At 43.4% G+C, this 22,595-nt stretch overlaps 2 protein-coding genes across 4 annotated transcripts in view; one reads left to right on the top strand and one right to left on the bottom strand.

The window, feature by feature from the left end:
• Window positions 1–8,466, top strand: part of CD99L2 (CD99 molecule like 2) — a 38,559-nt gene extending 30,093 nt beyond the window's left edge. The window contains exons 8-11 of the mRNA XM_058196895.1: window positions 1,137–1,163; window positions 3,270–3,389; window positions 5,815–5,880; window positions 8,086–8,466. Coding sequence (XP_058052878.1) covers window positions 1,137–1,163; window positions 3,270–3,389; window positions 5,815–5,880; window positions 8,086–8,153 — 281 coding nt within the window. The 3' untranslated portion in view covers window positions 8,154–8,466. The remainder of the gene's footprint in view (window positions 1–1,136; window positions 1,164–3,269; window positions 3,390–5,814; window positions 5,881–8,085) is intronic.
• An 11,891-nt stretch (window positions 8,467–20,357) lies between these two features.
• MTMR1 (myotubularin related protein 1) overlaps window positions 20,358–22,595 on the bottom strand; it is a 37,708-nt gene continuing 35,470 nt past the window's right edge. For all 3 annotated transcript variants that reach the window (XM_058196887.1, XM_058196888.1, XM_058196886.1), the window contains one exon: window positions 20,358–20,690. In XM_058196887.1, coding sequence (XP_058052870.1) covers window positions 20,532–20,690 — 159 coding nt within the window. In that variant the 3' untranslated portion in view covers window positions 20,358–20,531. The remainder of the gene's footprint in view (window positions 20,691–22,595) is intronic.

The raw sequence follows: 22,595 nt of genomic DNA, 5'->3' as shown, positions 1-22,595 counted from the left end.
GGGTGGGGGGAGGAAATTACTGCTTATGCTGCAGCGGGCAGAAATGTGCAGACAAAGCGTTCATTTCTCTGCAAACCGCACCCACTCTCTCGAATGCGCACGAGGCTAAATTTATAATCAATCTCATTTATTGCTCCTGACGCAGCAGCGGCTTAATTAATACGAGGGCCAGCCGGGCGTCTGTGCGCGGGGCTGCGATTTGCAGTGCATTCGGTTCGGCACTTCCAACTTCCTTCGTCGACATATTAGGAGATAATTAAAATGGCCCCGGGATTGATTAATTGATTATTTATCTATTTGTTTAGCTCGGCACCCCCTGGGTGGCTTGAAATTGGCTTTGGAGAGAACTGGGTAGAAAGGAAGTGGGGGGGAAGGGGAGGGAAGCGGTTGAGGGGCTTCTCCCTGCCAACCGTCCTCTTGCTTTCAACTCTGAGGTGTAAATCAGTTGTATGTCAAGGGGATGATTTGGACGGAGAGGAATGTAAGGCAGGTGTAGTTGTCCCCACTGGAAGTCCGGAGGGGTTTGTTAATCCCGATTTTACTCTTCGCTTAACGAATTGCAAGGATTCACTTAACAAACTGTGGCCAAAAAAAAAAGATTGTAACCATCATGCTTGACTCATAGGAATGACCGTCTTGCTTAGTGATTTAAATTCTAGTTCCAATTGCGGTTGTAAGTCAAGGACTTACCCGTACCGGTATTATAAACCGGGGAAGATCCATAAATTGTTTCAGATTTTTAGGGTGGCCCTTCATAACCCTGTTTTCCTGAAAATAAGACCTCCCTGGATAATAAGCCCAATCAGGCTTTTGAGCGCATGCGAAAATAAGACACCCCCCCCCCAAATTAAGCCCTCCCTGAAAATATTTAAACGCACGTGCAGCCACTTCCCGCCATTTCCTCTGGTTAGGGTTAGGGAGACAGAGCTGGAAATCAGGTAAGACGGCTTGAGGATCCCCGTCTTGCTCCATGCGCCCCAAAATAATAAGACCTCCCCGAAAATAAGGCCAAGCGCTTATTTCGGGGTTCAAAAAAATATAAGACGGGGTCTTATTTTCGGGGAAACATGGTAAATGTTGCGCGTTGTCTCCGAGTTATGGGTGACTGATCCTTTGTTGTTCGTTCTTCTGTGTAGGAGACAGTGACAATGATTACAATAACGGTAAGTGAGCATGCTTGCGACAATCTCAAATTTCTTTTCAAACCATGGATGGAGCAAAGCTTGAAACGGGGCGGGGGCGGGGGAGATTTCCTTTGAACTCTGACCTTTTGACATGTCCCTTTCTGGTCTTTCCTGGGCACCAACCTGCAGAGGTGGCTTTTGGCAGAGTCTGACCTGACCTGTTTTGAGGGCGTGTGGGGATTTGTCTGGGGGAGGGAGAGTCACCTCGAAGCTCGGGAACCACTGTTTTTTCCAACCTTGTTTTTTTAAAATTAAAGTTAACCCTGGATTTCCTACTTGGCTGCTTCTGCAGTTCTTCCATTGCTTCTTAACCCAACTGCTAAGAATTGCAGGACCCCCGTTTAAAAAAAAAAAGATTGTAACCATCATGCTTGACTCATAGGAATGACCGTCTTGCTTAGTGATTTAAATTCTAGTTCCAATTGCGGTTGTAAGTCAAGGACTTACCCGTACCTGTATTATAAACTGGGGAAGATCCATAACTTGTTTCAGATTTTTAGGGTGGCCCTTCATACCCTGTTTTCCTGAAAATAAGACCTCCCTGGATAATAAGCCCAATCAGGCTTTTGAGCGCATGCGAAAATAAGACACCCCCCCCAAATTAAGCCACTTCCCGCCATTTCCTCTGGTTCGGGTTTGGGAGACAGAGCTGGAAATCAGGTAAGACAGGAAGAAGATCCCCATCTTGCTCCATGCGCCCCAAAATAATAAGACCTCCCCGAAAATAAGGCCAAGCGCTTATTTCGGGGTTCAAAAAAATATAAGACGGGGTCTTATTTTCGGGGAAACACGGTAAATGTTGCGCGTTGTCTCCGAGTTATGGGTGACTGATCCTTTGTTGTTCGTTCTTCTGTGTAGGAGACAGTGACAATGATTACAATAACGGTAAGTGAGCATGCTTGCGACAATCTCAAATTTCTTTTCAAACCATGGATGGAGCAAAGCTTGAAACGGGGTGGGGGAGGGGGAGATTTCCTTTGAACTCTGACCTTTTGACATGTCCCTTTCTCGGTCTTTCCTGGGCACCAACCTGCAGAGATGGCTTTTGGCAGAGTCTGACCTGACCTGTTTTGAGGGCGTGTGGGGATTTGTCTGGGGGTGGGAAAGTCACCTCAAAGCTCGGGAACCACTGTTTTTTTCCAACCTTGTTTTTTTAAAATTAAAGTTAACCCTGGATTTCCTACTTGGCTGCTTCTGCAGTTCTTCCATTGCTTCTTAACCCAACTGCTAAGAATTGCAGGACCCCCGTTTAAAAAAAAAAAAATTAGATTGCGCAGAAATGGGACAGATTGACATGCAAAATAAAAGAAAAAGAAGATACGGAGTATTTTGGAATTTGTTTTATAAACGCTCGGACAGTATAGGTAGAAATTAGGAGCGGGGAAAGTATTATTGTATATAAATAAATTGATCCAGACAGTACGCTGTTCGCTAAGCACTTATGTATGTAATGCGAAAATATATAAACAAACTGTTTAGGAAGGAAGGAAGGAAGGAAGGAAGGAAGGAAGGAAGGAAGGAAGGAAGGAAGGAAGGAAGGAAGGAAGGAAGGAATTAATTGCAGGACCCAAATTGACCTGGATATTTTTTTCCGATGGGCTCCGGGACAGCCAGGCCTTTTGATGGTTTTCTTAGAAATGGAGCTGGGCAAATGCAGAAATACTATAATAATAAATAATAATAATATTTTAATTTTTATATCACCCTTTCGACTGTAAACAATGGTTGATCAAAACAACAACAACAACCCAACAAGCATTGAAGGGGCAGCTTCGTCCTTCTCGAGCCAAATCGTGGTTTTCACAGCAGTCGTGAAGCCAACCTCTGAGTTGCTTGTGCAAAGCACTAGACCAGGGATCTGCAAACTTGGCTCTTTTAAGACTTGTGGACTTCAACTCCCAGCAAAGCTGGCTGAGGAACTCTGGGAGTTGAAGTCCACAAGTCTTAAAAGAGCAAAGTTTGCAAACCCCTGCTATAGTAGAACAAAGGTGCAGCAGGAATGGAGAAAAGAAATTAGCGGGGACTTTCAATAAACATCTAGGATGCAGGACACCATCAGTAATGGTCTCTTCTCCTCTTCTACAGGTGCCCTGGTAGAAACGGGGACCATTGCTGGTATTGTCAGTGGCCTCGCCATGGCCTTGATCGGTGCGGTCAGCAGCTACATCTCCTACCAGCAAAAGAAATTCTGCTTTAGCATACAACGTAAGTGTCTCTAATCCACAGACACACACACAAACACACACACACACGCAGGAGATCTGAGCCCACCAGTACTCTCCAAGAAAGCTGATAAAAGATAGGCTTCAATGAAGGAGAATATTTGCAGCTTAGGGTTGAAATGAGGGGTCCTTGATGCTGTCTGACATTTCATTACCAAACTAGATAACATCATCAGGGCTGGAAGGGAGTGAGGTTTGAGGAGAGGAGGAGGAGGAGGAAGATGACAATGACGGCTAGGATTAGGACTATGGGATCCTTGGTGCTGTCTGAGCTTGGTTGTTTTCTTGCAGACGTTTTATTACCAAATTAGGTAACAGCATCAGGTCTGATAGGCTTCCCAACCAATTAGCCTCTCAGTTCAGTTCCACAGCATGCAGGTATCCCTTGGAGTGAAGGATCTGCTTTCTGGGGCTGCAGAGAGCTTTTAGCCTGGTTGGCATCAAAGAAAACAACTTGAACAGAGTTTGCAGGTTGTTGAATTCCTGAAGGACCCACAGTAGCAGGGGTGAAATGCTACCGGTTCGCTCCAGTTCGGACAAACCGGTAGTGATAAAAACTACTGGTTCAGGTAAAAAAAGAAATCTTTTTTAAAAAGCTACCGGTTCGGGCAAACCGGTATTTAGCTATCAGTTCGGGCAGACCGGTAGTTTAAAAAAGCTACTGGTTTCCTCTGAACCAGTATTTCTAATGATCAGCTGTGCAGCGGGGTTTAGGTTTGCTAGAAAGCAGGAAATTGGGAAAGTATCACAAAGAAGAGTTAACCGGAGTTGGTTGAACGAGCGGAATAAGTCCAGAGAAATGTGATGGATTTATTTTTCCGTTCATTTATCTAACCCCTGCGGGGTAGTTTCAGGCTCTGCTGGTTGTCAGCTGCCACGCTGGGGGAGAAAATGAGCATTATTATTGCTTGCAAAATGGAAAGATATATCTATCTATCTATCTATCTATCTATCTATCTATCTATCTATCTATCTATCTATCTATCTATCTATCTATTTCTATATCTATCTTATCTATTTATCTGTATCTATTTGTCTCTCTCTCTCTCTCCTATCGTCCGTCTATCTATCTATCTATCTATCTATCTATCTATCTATCTATCTATCTATCTATCTATCTATCTATCTATCTCTATTTCTCTCTCTCTCTCTTTATCTCTATCTCCTATCGTCCGTCTAATCTATCTATCTACCTACCTACCTACCTACCTACCTACCTACCTACCTACCTACCTATCTATCTATCTATCTATCTATCTATCTATCTATCTATCTATCTATCTATCTATCTATCTATCTATCTATCTATCTATTTTATGGGCCCAAAGTCACAGAATTGGAAGAAAAGAAATCTAGAAACCTATAATAAATACGACAGAAAAGGAAATTTAACAGAGGGGTAGACTTTTGCACCTGTGCACGTTTTCTCCCTGCGTGCAAGTAGAAATTACAGGAGGAACATCCTCAGGTCTGGAAAAGCGTTTGATCAAGGAGGCAATGCAAATGCCCCGCAAAAGGCAACAGGAAATTAAAGTTAATTATAACAGAGGATTAATTTCAGCCATCAGATGTGGCATGCTGGGATAATGTCAGACTTTGGATGCATGGCAATGCACACGGCGGCTCCTGGAGGGACTTCGTTGTTGTTGGGTTTTTTTATGGAAATGGCATAAAAGAAGCCTTTCGGCTGGATTCAGATGTGGCATTTCAGGGGCTCCATTCTGGCCCCATTTAATGGGGCAGAAGCAAGTGATGGATGAGATTTAATCATCATCCACCCTCCAGATTTCAGCTCACGGTTTCTCCCAAGGATGGCCCCGTCCTTGATCTAAGTCGTTGGATCTGTTCGACATGGGGAAGAAGAAAAGAAAAAAAAGCAGGAATGCAAAGGTTTTAAAGGAAGAAAGAGGGAGGAAGTTGGTGCTAGAAATTGTTTAGGGGAGGTTGGGACGAGGCTCGTGACTCCTGTAGGCCAAGTTGGGTGTGACGATTCACCAACATCTGGAGGTCCCATGAATTCCTCACCTGTTTTGGAGTTTAACTGGAGGTTTAAAAATGCGAATAATGTCAGAGGTGGCGAACCGGAGCACAAAAAACGCTGTTTCAAATCCAAACCTCTTATCCGGTGTGCCTCTTAGTCAAAAGAGAAATCACATTTCTCTTTCCGCATTAGATGCTGCAGCCATCTAAAAGGGCTGGAATGAGCACCCAAATAAGAGATTTAATGTTGTAAGTCAGGGGAAAGTTTCCTATTTCGGAATTGCTTTGCTGCTATCTTGGCCTGTCGCCTCTCAGGACTTTCTAGAAGCGTCCTCCGGTGGTTCTGCGTTGAGCTTCGGTCCTCTCACTCACTCTGTGCCAGTTTTAATTTTGGGTGTCAAATCTCTTCTGCTCTTTGCTATTTTTAGAGGGCCTGAATGCAGAGTATGTGAAAGGAGAAAACATGGAAGCAGTGGTGACCGAAGAGCCACAAGGTGAGTGAGTGTGTGTGTGTCCTTAAGGTCACACTGTGTCACAAGGTGGTGGTGTTGGGGGCACACGGTGTCCCAGCTTTGTGGTTGACAGCTCGTTCAGGCTGGAAAAAAAGCATCGAAAAAGCTACATTCAGAGTATGAGATGCACCCAAATTTTCTGCCTCTTTCAGGGGGCGGGGGGGAAAGGTGCGTCTTATACTCCGAAAAATACAGTACCTACTACAGGAAAAGGGCCTCTGGTGGCTCAACGGACTAAGTCTGTCTGTTATTAACACAGCTGCTTGCAGTTACTGCAAGTTCAAGTCCCACCAGGCCCAAGGTTGACTCAGCCTTCCATCCTTTATAAGGTAGGTAAAATGAGGACCCAGATTGTTGGGGCCAATAAAAAGTTGACTTTGTATATAATATACAAATGGATGAAGACTATTGCTTAACACATTGTAAGCCGCCCTGAGTCTTTGGAGAAGGGCGGGATATAAATTCAAATAATAATAATAAAAAAATAATGCTTCTATTGTATCAGCCAGCCAGCCAGGCAATTCTACCAATATTTCGTACCTCATTGAGATAGCAATATCACAAAGTGGTCCGTTGATGTTGGTTGGGGAATTCTGGGAGATAAAAGTTCACGCATCTTAAACTTGCTAAGGTTGAGCAACACCAATAGCCATGCTTCTGAAGAACATACCAAGCGGACTTCTACAACTGAAAAGCAACTGAAATTATGGAATGTAAATGACTTAGATGAGGGAATAGAAAGGGAACTTATCAAACTTGCAGATGAGACTAAAGCTGGCAGGAATATCTAACACTCCAGAAGACAAGCTCGGGATCCTAAAAGATCTTGATGGACACGAACAAAGGGCCCTATCCAACAACATGAAATTTAAGGTGGAGAAAAGCAAGGTTTTACCCCTAGGCAGAAACCCCCAAAGATACAAGTACAGATTAGGCAAAAACAGTAACTGTGAGAGGGGCCTTGGAGTCTTAGTGGATGATCCCTTAAACATGAGCCAATCGTGCTAATATAATCCTTGGTTATATAAACAGAGGCATAGAATCAAAATCACGTGAAGAATTAGTACCTAGAAATAGAATAACAGAGTTGGAAGGGACCTTGGAGGTCTTCTAGTCCAACCCCCTGACTAGGCAGGAAACCCTACACCACTTCAGACAAATGGTTATCCAACATCTTCTTAAAAAAAACTAGTGTTGGAGCATCTAAAACTTCTGGAGGCAAGTTGTTCCACGGATGAATTGTTCTAACAGTCAGGAAATTTCTCCTTAGTTCTAAGTTGCTTCTCTCCTTGATTAGTTTCCACCCATTGCTTCTTGTCCTGCCCTCAGGCTTTTTTATAAAGCCTTAGTAAGGCCACATCTGGAATCCTGCATCCAGTTTTGGTCACCACGTTACAAAACAAGATGTTGAGATGTTGGAGAAAGTGCAAAGAAGAGCAACGAAGACGGTTAAAGGCTTGGAGACAAAAACATAGGAAGAACGGTTGCAGGAATTGGATATGGCCACAAAGAGGAGGGGGTCGGACTAGAAGACCTCCAAGTTTACTTAGATAGAATTTTTTATTGGCCAAGTGTGATTGGACACACAAGGAATTTGTCTCAGTGTACATAAAAGAAAAGATACATTAAGAATCATAAGGTACAACACTTAATGATAGTCATAGGGTACAAATAAGCAATCATAGAATAGAATAGAATAGAATAGAATAGAATAGAATAGAATAGAATAGAATTATTTTATTGGCCAAGTGTGATTGGACACACAAGGAATTTGTCTCAGTGTACATAAAAGAAAAGATACATTAAGAATCATAAGGTACAATACTTAATGATAGTCATAGGGTACAAATAAGCAATCATAGAATAGAATAGAATAGAATAGAATAGAATTATTTTATTGGCCAAGTGTGATTGGACACACAAGGAATTTGTCTCAGTGTACATAAAAGAAAAGATACCTTCATCAAGATACAACACTTAATGATGGTCATAGGGTACAAATTTAACACTTAATGATACAACACTTAATGATAGTCATAGGTTACAATTAAGCAACCAGGAAACAATCAATTCCCATTCTATTCTGATTGATTGATGAATGTGGCCTCCTATAATGTCAGGCAAATTTGTGTGTTTCTTATTTTCCTATAAGACCAAACCAAAATTTTCTCTCTTTTTCTTTTCTAGTGAAATACTCTGTCCTAGAACCCCAGACAGCAGAAGCTCCACCGCCTCAAGAAAACGCAAAAGTTTGAAATCTCGGCCCTCCGGCTTAAAAAAGAAAAAAGAAAAGAAAGAACAAATTGTTGGCAAAAAAACAAAAAACAAAACACATCGCACACACACACACACATACACACGAGCACACACACGCACACATACATCCACGCACACACGCTCCTCTCACACGATTTGTAATTTAGCTTTGAACGAAACGTTTTAATTTGGATCCCAAAGCGATTTAAATGTGCATTTCCCTTTGACTAGGGCAGGCTTCTTCTTGTGGTAGGCTTGTAGAACTGGTTGGAAAAAAAAAAAAGAAAAAAGAAATAATGATGATGATGATGATGATGTTTTTTCGGGTTTGATTTTTATTTTTTATTTTTTAAATTTTTTTTTAATATATCGTTTTGTGAAGAGTCGTAGGTTTACATCGCCATGGGTCGTCATGTCTGAGCTTCGGTCAGGTTGAATATGAAATGCAAAGGTTCTTCCAAATGGTTGTTTCATCGTAGAAGTAGGAGTGTTCATGAATGACGTTGTGATGGGACAGGTTGGGGAAGAGAAAGAGGCGGCAGCGAGAGAGAACAATGGAAAGTGTCTGTAGGCGGCCAACCCCAAAATAGACCAGAGGGAAAGCTTTAGCCAAGTTACACGTAGAGCTTCCGTCGAGGTCCTGGTGACCTCCTTGAGGAGATGGGCTTCAAGGGACAATTCAAGACCGATGCGACAGTCTTTCATAGGTCAGGGGCCGATACAAGACTGTGGCCCCACAGACCTGGGCTTCATATCAGCTAGGAACAATCTTCCGTTGTTGGTTTGCTTTGAGTAAGGACCAGGGAGGGACCTGTGCAGTGGTGGGATTCAAATAGTTTAACAGCCGGTTCTCTGGCAAACTGGGTAGGCGTGGCTCGGTGGTCATGTGATCGCGTAGGCGTGGCCAACTCAACGTCACTCGCGTCAATGGGCGCTTCGCCTTAGCTGTTACAATGTGATAAGGGTTAACCAAGAGGCAGTTTCTGTAAACAGGGCAGTAAAGTTTAGGCTAGAAACACCAGAATGTTTCCTTCCTGCCTTCCTTACAGGATTAGCCCTGTAAAGTGGGACAAAAACAAAATAAGATTTCTTCCAACCACCGGTTCTCCGAACTGCTTAGAAAGTTAACAACCGGTTCTCCCGAATAGGGTGAGAACTGGCTGAATCCCACCACTGGACCTGTGTGAATACATGGCAAGAGGCTAAAGGGGAACTGAGCCTCACTTCGCTGACCGCTGAAAAGGGCTCTTCCCCCACCCCCATTCAGTTCGTTTGGACAGAATACGTGGGCTTCTAGCTTCTTGGCGGTTTTTCTCCAACTTCGCAGAGGGCGTCTCCAAAGCTTGAATTTGAAGAGAACAGTTCGAAGGGGAGGATGTACGAGGGGGGGGCGGGTACGTTGATTCATCTGCACGTTCAACCCTCCACTTTAGTTGAGTCTAGAGTGAGACATCCAGCACAGAATGAATGGGCTAAAATCCAGAAAAGGGGAGGTGGTTTTGGTTTTGGGAAAATGCCAGCGACGGTTATTTTGAAATGTCGCGCCTTCGGGTTTTCGAGGTCTGCTGGCTGGTTCAAACGTTCCCTGGGAGGTATTTTAGGAGCCTGTCATCATATCCCACAGATTCGTACTTCGGGCCTGGGAGTTCCCCAAGGAACTCCATTTTGAGTTCACTGGGATTGTGGGCCACTGTGTTTATTTGGTTGCGTCCAGCCTTTAAAGGTCCTTTTTCAAGGAGAGGAGGAGATGCTGGCCATTTGAGCTCTTTGCCTGGATGGAGCCCAACTTTTAGAACTATACATGGAAGATGCCCTTCTGTTTGTGTCTCTTGGCACATCGGAAAGCCTCCAGGGCCTTCTCCTAGGAAAGCCATGAGAAGAAGACCACATGGAGCTGAGCCAAGATGGGTTCTCCTGGGTGGGACTTGCCCTATTGGCCATCATCTGTACCCAACAAGTAGTACAAGGTTGCTTTGTCATCTCGGGGAGGAGTGTAACCTTCCCTGAGGGTAGGACGAGACAGCCGCTGCCACCTAAATCCTCCATCCAGTTCATATCAAACCAGCTTAGCTGCTCTTCCCACCGTGCCTATACAATCACTTGTTGGGCTTAAATTTCCTTGCCTTAACTAGAAACCACGAGGAGAGTCTTAGGAACAGTGGTGAGATACCTGCTGCTGTTCGTGGTCTCCTTTTGGTTGGCTCATGAAGGGGAAGACCACTCATGGCTCTACACCAGGGGGGGTGTCTAACCTCGGCCGCTTCTAAGACTTGTGGACTTCAACTCCCAGAATTCCCCAGCCAGCGTGTCTTAAAAGCGGCCAAGTTTGGACACCTTACTTTACACAGTGGTGCAAATGGGGATTCCCAGAAAATGGCCACGTTGTCACTCTTTCCCAGATCAAACCTCGATCCCTGGTTTGTCTTGAATTTAGCTGGATCCCAGTTATTATTTTTATATTCCGCAGGGGCGCCAGAGGGAAGTGTGAAGCCAGGGGACTTTCTAGCCTTATTTTGGGAGAATTTTGATTTAACAACTACTATCGGTGTTAGCCCAGAGGAGTCAACCACAGCCCTATCCTGTGGAGCTGAGCAAGAAATGAGCTTGAATGTTGGTCCACGTTGGTCATTCTCGACCTAAGTCCTGTTAGCTGTGCATTTCACCATTGTAGCGAGGTGTACATTTTCACATGCAAGATTAGGGTATTTTTTTTTTAATATCTCTTTAGTGCATGTATCGGTCCATATGTATTACACGGTGTTGAGGGGGGGAGGGGAAAAATTGTGGGTGAAATACCTAATTTCAGATTTCATTTACAAACTAATCCCTGTTGTGATGTTTGTAGGGGGACTTTTCTGGTAGGGTTTCAACGCGGGAATCATCGGAGGTAGGGAGGAGAGGTCTACATGGTGTGGTCAAAAAAAAAAAAAAAGCCCAGGATCACGGTGCTTAAAAGAATGGATAGAACTTCAAATGTGCTAGCGTGGCTGCCATATTTACGTTTGTTGGTGGTTTTTTTTTGACCACATTTTGTGGACCTACCAGAGCGAAGACTTCGTTTGATTGAGGCACGTTCAACCTTCTGTAGATGTTGCTGTGAGTTGAGGAAATTTCTGGATGGATCTGTTTAATGTCAGGAGCACCACCAGCTGTATCTAGAGGGGTTTAAGGAAATTTTTACCCTGAGACCCTTGTCTTCATCCATGATGGAGGTGACTCCCATTGATTTCAGCAGAGTGCCAATAATACGAGGTGGATATAAATGCTAGCCCAGATGTTGGTGGGAATTCCTTCTGCTTTGGTTAGGCTTCATAATTTGCAGTCCGCAAGTATGAGAAGACCTTTAACGAAGTGTGTATATTTTGGACGTACTAAATTCTCTTATCTCACCTCCATCTCCCCCATCTTCTAATTTTATCGTCTTTTGAGACTTAAAATTAGGTCTTGGAAGGCCAAGATCGGAGGAGGACTACAACTTATTTAAGGAAGTCGCTGAGAGGACTTCTCTTCGGTGGGATTCTCCTATGAAGGACTCGCAGTCCGACCAAGAGCTACTTTAGGAAAATAACTTGGAAGGTTTCCCATTTTTGAGGTGGCCTAAATTTTGTAGAGCAGAGAAGTCCAAGTTGAACTCAACCACACAACACAGCCTCTTTCCAACTACCGTCTCTCTTTTTTAAAGAAAGATAAGTCAAGGACATCAAACATTAGACAAGGGTTATAGTGACGCATCTTTAGATAAACTAGTGGGGGGAAATGGTGACTGTACTTGGACTAGAAATCATTTTTCTCACCTAGATGGAAATTTTTCTTTTCTTTTCTTTTCTTTTCTTTTGGCCAATTACGGAGAAACGTTTACTGTAGGTGTAAAATTGTCTGTTTCGTTGTCTTTCTATTACTGTCCTGCCACTGATCTACATCTTGAAATACTGTGTCTCGGAACAATTTTGCTACTACCCACCTCGATGTTTGAAAAATGTGATGTATTGCAGATTCTATGAACAAAAAAAAAATTAATAATAATAATAATAATAATAATAAAATTGTCCTGAGTCTTACGTTAAGGACAAAAAAAAAAAAGCTACCAGGTTTTCAAGATGTAGCAGTTGATGAACCTGTGAGGTACTTCCTTTCCCCAAAAATCTTTTTGTATGAATTTGGTAAATGGTTATGCCTTAATGTAAATTTTAGATAGTCCAGCGGAAGGGAGGTATTTGTAGAATACAACTCAACGTCAGGTACAAAAAGCAACAATGACTGTTATTGCCTCCCCAGACTACGATTAACAGCGTAGTCTTCCCCGGAAGTCAAGACTTAAATTTCTTGTGCCCTGGCTTAGTTCTTTCCCTGAGCAACAATGGCCCAGGCATAGTCTCCATAGGGTTCCTGTCTCCAGTCCATCAAGACGTAGGATGAAGGCTGTCTGGGGAAGACCCTACCAGGTTGCCTTTCCAGCCTTCAGAAATCATTCTGTGGAGCAAGAGAGGTCCGCCGGCTGGGTCTAGGGCAGGGGTCTGCATACTTGGCTCTTTTAAGACTTTGGACTTCAACTCCCAGAGTTCCTCAGCCAGCAAAGTCTTAAAAGAACCAAGTTTGCAGACCCCTGGTCTAGGACAACTCGCTGCGGCCAATTCACTGTGGGGCAATTCAAAGCTGTATTGATCATTTCATTCAGTTGCTTTTTATCGTGGGTGACCCTGCTTTCGTTGACATGATTTTAACTTTTGTCCCAAAGGTGTTTTTTTTTTTCCAAAGGCAACTGGACTTCGGTGGTGGTTGTTGTTTTTTTTAAAAAAATCCTTGAAGATGTCAATGGAGATTCTCAGTCATCCAGTCATGGTTGTCCCAAAGGTACTTTTTTTCAAGAGGCAACTGGACTTCCTTGGTTTTTCTTTGAAGACGTTTTGCTTCTCATCCAAGGAGCTTCTCTAGCTCTTGCATAGCTAAATGTGTGTGGAGATTCTCAGTCATCCAGTCATGGTTGTCCCATGGTTGTGCCTTTTCAAGAGGCAACTGGACTTTCTGGTTTTTCTTTGAAGACATTTCACTTCTCTTCCAAGAAGCTTCTTCAGAGGTGAAGGAACTCCTTGGATGAGAAGCAAAACATCTTCAAGGAAAACAACCAAACAAAAAAGCCAAACTCCAGTTGGCTTTTGAGAAAAAAAAAACATCTTGGACCTAGATGACCAAGAATCTCCATAGATATTGTTCCGTCTTATATTTCTGGATTGACATTATTTTATGATTATCGGTCACGGTTCCATCAAAATTTAACTTTTTTTTATTGGTTGAAATTGTCCCTTGTGGGGAGTAGATCACTGATGAGTTGGCCGTGGCAACTTGTTACTCTGTACCAAGTCCGGTTGCCCTTGAAACACCCAAGGTTAGAAACAGAGGGGGGAAAAAATCCAAAACCACCCATGTTGAAGATGATACACCTGAGATTTTACACAACAAGACGATTGGGTTGACCTGTTTGGGGCCGTTCTTGGAAAGTTGAGAGATCAACATTGGAGGGTCATTTGCATGCCAATCATGTGCTCCTTTTCAAAGAACTTTGAATCTCTTTTCTCCCGCCGGGGAATTCTGTCCGTCGTCTGTATAGTCAACACAACAGTATGTTTGGCTTTTTCCTGGCTAACTTCTCGGTATAGCAGTGCCAGCTGTGTTGTACCACACCTCCGGGAGAGCGGGTGTGTGCGCGCGTCCGTTTCCGTTTTTTCTACTCTGCTTTTTTTAATATGAATAATTCAAGCGATCCGTGAGCTGAAAGGCGGCATCACATCGGCGTAGCTAGATGTTCAGAGCGGGACAAAAGTAACAGGCGTTTGAAGTCTTCCATGAGGCCAAAGATGTGTATATATATATATATATGTAGAGACCACATATTGTGCCCTGAATTTATATGCAACACGTGTTCTTGGAAGTTAAAACGAGACATCTAATTAAAAGAAGAAGAGAGCTTCCTGTTAGGAGAAAACGTAGGAGGAACTCTAGCCACTTCTACTTTTTAAAGAGCTGGCGTAGATTTTTGTACCTCTCTCTCCTCCTCGTTTGCAATTTCTTTTCTCCTGGCAAATACGGACCCGCTGTCGGTTGTCGCTTGCTCGTAACAATCGACAGGGAACGGTTCCGCTCATTGTCCAAGCCTCTGCTGCGGTAGGAAGTAGCGTTCATCCAAAATGGGGTAGAACCGAAGAGCCGAAAAGCTAGAACACAAAAGGAGGGAGGAAAAATGGGACGGGGGGAAAAAGGGAAGAGAGGAGATCAGAGACGAGCGATTCAAAGAGGAGTGACGGCATATCCAAAGAAGCGAAAGCTTTTCTTTTTAAGCAATACATACATACCGTTGGCTAATACAGAAAGGATCTCTGCCCCAGCTGAAAATTGCGGGTTGTGTTGTCAAAAAAAAAGAAAAAAAAGAAAAAAGGCAGACACATTTTGCTAAAGTGCATATAAGAATTATTATGGGGGATGGCTATCCGAACTTGAATGCTGAAGTACAAACTGGAAAAAAAACAAAAACCTAAAATAAATGGAAAAAAAATGACTTGTAAACAAAACTGGTGTCTTTGTGTTTCCTCTGGGGTGTATTTTGCCAATGCACAGCCTACTTTCTCCTGCAAGAAATTTTTATTTATACATACATACATACATACATACATACATACATACATACATACATACATATATATATATACATATATATATATATATATATATATATATATATATATATATATATGGGTTTTCTCCGTAAAATTGGAAGTGTCTTGCCGACATTTCGGCGAAGTCTCATTCGTCATCTTCAGGCTTCAGCTTCGTGCTTCTGGGAGCAATGTATGATTGAGAAACAGCTGCAATCACACATTGCTCCCAGAAGCACGAAGCTGAAGCCTGAAGATGACGAATGAGACTTTGTCGAAACGTTGCCAAGACACTTCCAATTTTACGCGGGAGAAAACCCGAATAACCAAAGACCTACATATATATATATATATATATATATATATATATACCGTGTTTCCTGAAAATAAGACCCTGTCATATTTTTTTTGAACCCCAAAATAAGCGCTTGGCCTTATTTTTGGGGAGGTCTTATTATTTTGGGGCGCGTGGAGCAAGATGGGGCTCCTCTTGCCATCTTACCTGATTTCCAGTTCTGCGTTTAAATGTTTTTTGGGAGGGCTTATTTTTTTTTGGGGGGGAGGCTTATTTTAGCGCATGCCCTCAAAAGCCCGTTTGGGCTTATTACCAGGGGATGTATTATTTTCGGGAAAACAGGCAGGGGTGAAAGTTCCCGGTTCGGACCGGATCGCCTGATCTGGTAGCGATGGCGGCGGGTGGTTCAGAGAACCGGTAGCAAAAATCCCTGCTCCCCCGCCCCATGCCCAGTTGAGCCACGCGATCATCAGAGGGGTTTTTTTTTTGGTTACTTTTAAAAGCATTTTTTTTCGGCTGAAAAATGCTTTTAAAAGTAAAAAAAAAGCCTCTGATGATTGCGCGGCTCAGCTGGGGTCGTCAGAACCTTTTAAAAGCATTTTTAAAAGGTTCGGCCGAAGAGGTTGTAAAAAAATGCTTTTAAAAGTAAAAAAAAAAGCCTCTGATGATTGCGCGGCTCAGCTGGGATCGTCAGAACCTTTGAAAAGCATTTTTAAAAGGTTCGGCCGAAGAGGTTGTAAAAAAATGCTTTTAAAAGTAAAAAAAAACAACCTCTGATGATTGCGCGGCTCAGCTGGGATCGTCAGAACCTTTTAAAAGTAAAAAAAAAAAGTTGGCCACGCCCACCCAGTCATATTACTCCTCCCCACAAGCCATGCCCACAGAACTGGTAGTAGCAAATTTTACATTTCACCACTGGAAACGGTATAATTCTTGCACTTTTAAGAGATGCAAGTTAAGAGTTCTCAACTTACAACAGTTCACTTAGAGACTAAAGTTACAACAGCACTGCAGAAAGTGACTCGCGAACTGTTTTTCACACTTAACAAACATTGCAGCCTCCCCCACAGTCAGGGGATTGAAATTTGGAGGCTTGGCAACTGGCCCATGTTTATTTATTTTATTTTATCAATTTTCTATTAAATACATTTCTTAGTGCTTATTAAACACTGGGTTCTCTGGGTATTTAATTTTTCAAATTCAAATTCAAATCTTTATTCGCAGTGCACAACATACGTACAATGAGATTGGTGGAGCTCCCTCTTTGCACACACACACCCAACACAATACAACTCACAGCGAAGACAAAAAAATCCCTAACCCAGTAAATCATATTAACAAAACCACCGGTCCTATTGCACCAGTGTGAACATGTTACACGTTGCACCGACCCTGCAGTCCATCGTACTACGTAGTTATAATGTTATTTCTGATTTAGGAGTCTGACAGCCCACGGATAAAAACTGTTCTTCGGCCTGTTTGTGCAGCTGGCTATACTTAACAGAATAACAGAAATAGAAATATAGCAATAGAATAGAATAGAATTGGAATAGAATAGTAGGAAGGGACCTTAAAGGTCTTCTAGTCCAATCCCCTGCTCGGGCAAGAATAGAGTTTTGTAAGTGCGCTGCAGAATTTCAGCAGTGTGGCCAAAAATATGTAAGAGTTTTATAGCCGTTCCAACCAGCTTTCGTGGTCAATGATGTCCAGACTGGGGCAGTGCCACTGTCAAGACCTCCTCCTCCCGTCCTGTGATGCTCCAGGCTGCTTTGAGACAGAAGTGAACAGCTGTGCAACGTGTAAGAAGGGCAATCTTGGCTAACCAACCCACCTTCGTGACTCAACTTGTCCAGCCTTAAGATTGTGACAAGACACCCACCGTCTGTCGCTAATGGTAGCCAGGAATTTTTTTTTTCTTTTGGGAGAGAAATAACTTGAGTTGTTCAAGAGAAAAGGCAGAAAGACACAGTTTGTCTTTGAGTGTGTCGGAGCACCAAAAAATAAAAATTCAATGTGTGTGAGAACTTTTTTTTAATTTAGCTCCTTGGTTACAGTTTGCTCTCTTTCCTAAACCACTTGTAAAGAGAGAGAGAGAGAAAAGAGAGAAAGAAAGAGGAGAAAGAGAGAAAAGAAATAAAGAGAGAAAGTGAGAGAGCTGACAAAAGAGAAAAGAGAAAGAAATAGAAAGAGCGGAGAAAGAGAAAAGAAAAAGAAATAGAAAAGAGAGAAGAGAAAGAAAGAGGAGAAAGAAAGAAATAGAAGAGAGATAAAAGACCAGAGAAAAGAGCAGAGAAAAGAGAAATAGAAGAAAAAGAGAGAGGAGAAAGAGAAAAGAGAGAAAGAAATAGAAGAGGAGAAAGAAAGTGGAGAGAGAAAAGAGAAAGAAATAGAGAGAAGAGAAAGAAAGCGGAGAAAGAAATAGAAGAGAAGAGAAAGAAATAGAAGAGAGAGAAGAGAAAGCGGAGAGAAAAAAGAGAGAGAAGAAAGAAAGGAGAAAGAGAGAGAAAAGAGACAGAAGAGAGAGAGAAAGCTCTTATAGAGAATTTTTTAAACAAGTTTGTCCGCTTGCAATTCACCTGCTTCACCCCAAGGAAGGGGTAAAGACCATTGAAAACTTAAAAAAAAACAACCAATTCTGGAAAATAGAGATAGCAATAGCACTTAAGACTTATATACTGCTTTACAGTGCTTTTACAGCACTCTCTTAAGCCAGTGGTTCTCAACCTTTATAGTGCTGCGACCCCTTTAATACAATTCCCCACGATGTGGCGACCCCAACCGTAAAATTATTTTCGTTTTGAATTTATCACGCCTGAAGCCGTATTGGCTAGCGATCTGAACTGCTTGTGATTGCCTTGAGGACGGAGGCATTAAAGCGGAGTCTCCTCCCCTATTAAGTTTATCGCGCCTGAAGCCAGATTAGGCTAGCGATTGGGAGTGATTGCAGCTGGCTTGAGAGGGAGACATCAGAGCAAAGATTTCTCTCTTTTTTAATTGATCATGCCTGAAGCCGAATTTGGCTAGCGATTTGAAGAGCCTGCAGCTGGCTTGTGGAGTCAACCATTGGAGCGCGATTCTTCGACTCGCAAGTATACTTCCCATATTTCTGATGGTCTTAGGCGACCCCTGGCAAATTGTCATTCGACCCCCAAGGGGGTCCCGACCCACAGGTTGAGAACCGCTGCTCTAAGCAGTTTAAAAAGTCAACCTATTGCCCCCAACAATCTGGCTCCTCATTTTACCCACCTCGGAAGGTGGGAAGGCTGAGTCAACTTTGAGCCTGGTGAGATTCGAACCGCCAAACTTCAGGCCGCCAGTGATCAGCAGAAGTAGCCTGCAGTACTGCACTCTTAACCACTGCACCACCGAGAAAATGAAATACGATACAGATAATTCTCGACTTGCAACCACAGCCGAGCCCAAAAATTTATGTTGCTAAGTGAGAAATTTGTTGAGTTTTGTCTCACTGTAACAAATTTTCCCGCCACAATGACTTAAGTGAATGACTGGAGTTCTTAAATGAGTAACCCGGTTGTTATGCGAATCTGGCGTCCCCCTTGAGATTGCTTGTCAGAAGGTCGAAAAAGGGACACGGCAAAACCGTCATAAACATGAGTCGGCGGCCAAGCGTTCCGAATGTAAAATCACGTGACCGTGGGGAAAAATTAGGGCGTGCCAAATTTTTCAACTTTCCATTTCCGGACATTAGGGGTGCTCAGAAGTTGCGACGTGCCTCGGGGGATTGTAAAGATATCTTGGTTACTTTTAACGTAATTTAAATGTGCTTGGTAAGCAACTTGAATAAGTATCGCAACTTTTTAAATATTTTATTTGTTTCATTGAGGATGCTGCAGGAGTGGTGCGGTGGCCTAGAGGTGGCGCTCTCGCCTCACAATCAGGAGGCTGTGTGAGTTCGATCCTAGGTAGAGGCGGATCTTTCTCTCCCTCTCTGGGCACGTTGAAATTATATCTGCTGAATATAACTCCGCACTGGCGACAGGAAGGGCATCTGGCCAGTAAATACTCAGCTCCATTCAATTGCCCGGACTTCACCCTACAAGGGATTATGGGGTCATTAAGATGATGATGATGATTGGGGATGCTACAACGGTCCAAATTGTGAAAAACGAGCGTAAGACACTTTTCTGAGTCCCGTGGTCACTTTGAACCGTCAGTAAATGAACCGTTGTAAGTCGAGACTACCTACAACTCAGCCGATTCTATCTTTCTGTTGGGAAAGGGAGCAGAAAGTTCAGAAAAGGTGCAAAATAACCAGTCTTCAATAATCCACGCATTCGAAGAATCCTTGGGCAAGCAGTAGCCACGTTTCCCAAGCGACAAATCCCGCTCGTTGCTTTTTTTTTAAACATCTTTATTCAAAATATACAACTGCTATAGGAATAATAATAATTAAAAAAACCCAAATCCATTTCAAAGTGCATCGAGGTCCCCTAAAATACAATATTGGCTGTGGCTTTCTTTCCCCGTCTCCGAGAAACCCACCCACCCACCTACCACAAAATGAAGTACCACGGAAAGCAGAGAAGATTTCCCTTCCCAGACGTGAAGCCAGGGGTGAAATGCTCCCAGTTCGGACGGGATCACCTGATCCGGTAGCGATGGCAGTGGGTGGTTTGGAGAACTGGTAGCAAAAATCCCTGCCCCCCACCCATGTGTGATCGTCTGAGCCTTTTTTTTTTTTTTTTTTACTTTTCAAAGCATTTTTTTTAACAACCTCTTCGGCCAAAGAGGTTGTAAAAAAAAAAAGCTTTTAAAAGGCTCCTCTGACAATCCCAGCTGAGTTGCCTGATCGTCGAAGGCTTTTTTTTTTCTTTTCCTGCTACGATCAGGCAACTCAGCTCAGATCATCAGAGGAGCCTTTTAAAAGCATTTTTTTTTCTACAACCTCTTCGGCAGAAGATGTTGTAGAAAAAATACTTTTAAAAGTTAAAAAAAAAAAAAAGTTGGCCATGCCCGCCCAGTCACATTAACCCCCCCCTCCCCAAGCCACGTGCACAGAACCCGTAGTAACAAATTTTACTTTACTGCGTGAAGCCAACTGGATATGATTTGTCACTTTGGAAGAGGCGATCCTGGAAATCTGGCCTCCCCAATTGCTTGCCCCAGCAAAGGATTTCCTGCTTTTGCTGCAAGTTTTAACGAGAAGTTTTAAAAAAGAGTTTGGCTATCGACTCAAACGCTCAACGTTTTAAAAAAAAAACAAGAAAGAAATGAGCAAGCACCACTCCACAGCGCGATACTGCAAGGGAATACTTTTGGCTTTACTGTAACAGACACCGAGGAGAGGGGGGAGACCTCCCTCCCCTCAGCCCTCCACCCCAAATAACACCGGAGGGAGGGAGGAAAGGAGGGAGGGTGAGTTTCTGGCAGCAGGTATCGTGTCTGTAAGTAAACCTCGCGGCCTCGCTGGTCGGTCAGACGGATGTGTGGACTGGGGTGACGGCGGGAGAAGAGCCTCGCTCGGAGGAAGACGAAATGGAGCGCTTCGCGGCTTCCCGCTGCAGTTCTTCCACCCTCTTTTGAAGTTCGGTTCGGATGGCGAGGAGTTCCTTCAGGTTCTGGTGAATTGGCATCTGTTGGGACGGAAGACAGGTTTGGGTTGGCTTTGAAAGAGCCCAGGGTCAAGGTTGGAACTGTCTCCCAACCGTTCATCATTCAGCAGTGTGTGGCGGCAGCCCAAAAAGCCAACACAATCCTAAGCTGCATTAACAGAGGGATACAATCAAGATCAAGGGAGGTAGTAATGGCACTCTATAAAGCCTTAATAAGGCCACACCTAGAATCCTGCATCCAGTTTTGGTCACCACACTATAAAAAAGATGTTGAGACTCTAGAAAAAGTGCAGAGAAGAGCAACCAAGAGGATTAGGGGATTGAAGGCTAAAACATATGAAGAACGGTTGCAAGAACTGGGCCTGGCTAGTCTGGTGAAGAGAAAGACCAGGGGAGACAGGATAGCATCTTCCAATATTTGAGGGGCTGCCACAGAGAAGAGGGGATCAAGCTATTTTCCAAGGCACCCAAAGGCCAGACAAGGAATAATGGATGGAAACTGAACAAGGAGACATTCAACCTAGAAATAAGGAGGAGTTTTCTGACAGTGAGAACCATCAACCCATGGAACAGAAGTTGCCTTCGGAAGTTGTGGGAGCTTCATGACTGGAGGCTTTCAAGAAGAGACTGGACTGCCATTTGTCAGAAATGGTGTAGGGTCTCCTGCTTGGGTGGGGGGACTGGACTAGATGACCTCCAAGGTCCCTTCCAATTCTGTTAATCTGTATCTGTATCGTTTTGAGTCAATATCTACGGAGGTTCTCAGTCATCCAGGTCATGGTTGTCCCCAGAGTGCTTTTGCAAAAGGCAACTGGATTTTCTTGCGTTTCCCCCCCCCCCCTTGAAAACGTTTCACTTCTCATCCACCAAGGAGCTTCTTCAGTTCAGCTTCTTGGATGAGAAGCGAAACGTTTTTGAGGAAGTCCAAGTTGCCTTCGAGTTAATTTTACATTTCCCTTCAAAACAACTAAAACCCACACTACGATCTGTAATGGAAGCACAGGCGATTAAAAAAAAAATAAAAATAAAAACAGGCAGCAAACTTAAGATAACGAAGAGGCGAGAGGCAGACCTACAGCGATGGAATTGGAAACGCCAACTGAGAAATGCAGCAAGTGTTCGAAGAAACACAGAAATCTCTTTTCTGATTTGGAAGAGGGGGGGGGGGAAATCACAACGGAAGGGAAGCTTGCAAAGGCTTGATAGATGACTAATTCAAGGTGACAGAGGTTTGGCCTTCCGGGATGGATAAGCCCTTCCTACCTGCTACATGGAGGTGTGGTGGGCAATTGTGGAGTTGCAGACTCAAGACCTTTGAAGGGCACCTGATCGCAGTTATATTTTTTTTTTTAAAAGAGAAGGCGCTCGTTCACGGAAGTTTGAACACCGGGAGACAGCTGTTCGCTTTCTGTGTCATAATCTTGCTACTGCAGATGCATGCCTGTGTTGGAAAGGCAGGTGTGTGTGTGTATGTGTGGTTATTACCATTGATGAGACAGTGGGCTGAGCAGCTGCATTCACACGCTACGTTTAATTCAGCGGGAGAATTTGCCCGTTTTCCTGGGATTGTACAATACGCTGCAGCATAAATTAACTGAAGGAGTGAGGTTGGTGAAACACACTCGGTCTCTTTCTCTCTCTCGCACACACACGGAAACACACACAAGCCCAAGCTTCAAAACCACTCAAATTTAGCCCCTTGTGGAAATGCTGCTGCTAGGAATCAGCCTTGGTTAGACAGGTAGGGATAAAATGTGCAAATTACGACAGTTTTTTTTTTTAAAGAACGGAGAGAGAGAGAGAGAGTGAGTAAGGATTGGTTCTGAATTGGGCTGCTAAGCCGCAGCGGGATTTCATTTCAGGATTTATTAGGTGCTTAATTAAGAAGGCTTCTATTACTCCCCCAGCGCAGCTAATTATAACAAT

The sequence above is a fragment of the Ahaetulla prasina genome, chromosome 11 (assembly GCF_028640845.1).
Source record: "Ahaetulla prasina isolate Xishuangbanna chromosome 11, ASM2864084v1, whole genome shotgun sequence".
Lineage (NCBI taxonomy): Eukaryota > Metazoa > Chordata > Lepidosauria > Squamata > Colubridae > Ahaetulla > Ahaetulla prasina.
This window is presented reverse-complemented; position numbering and strand designations above follow the sequence as displayed.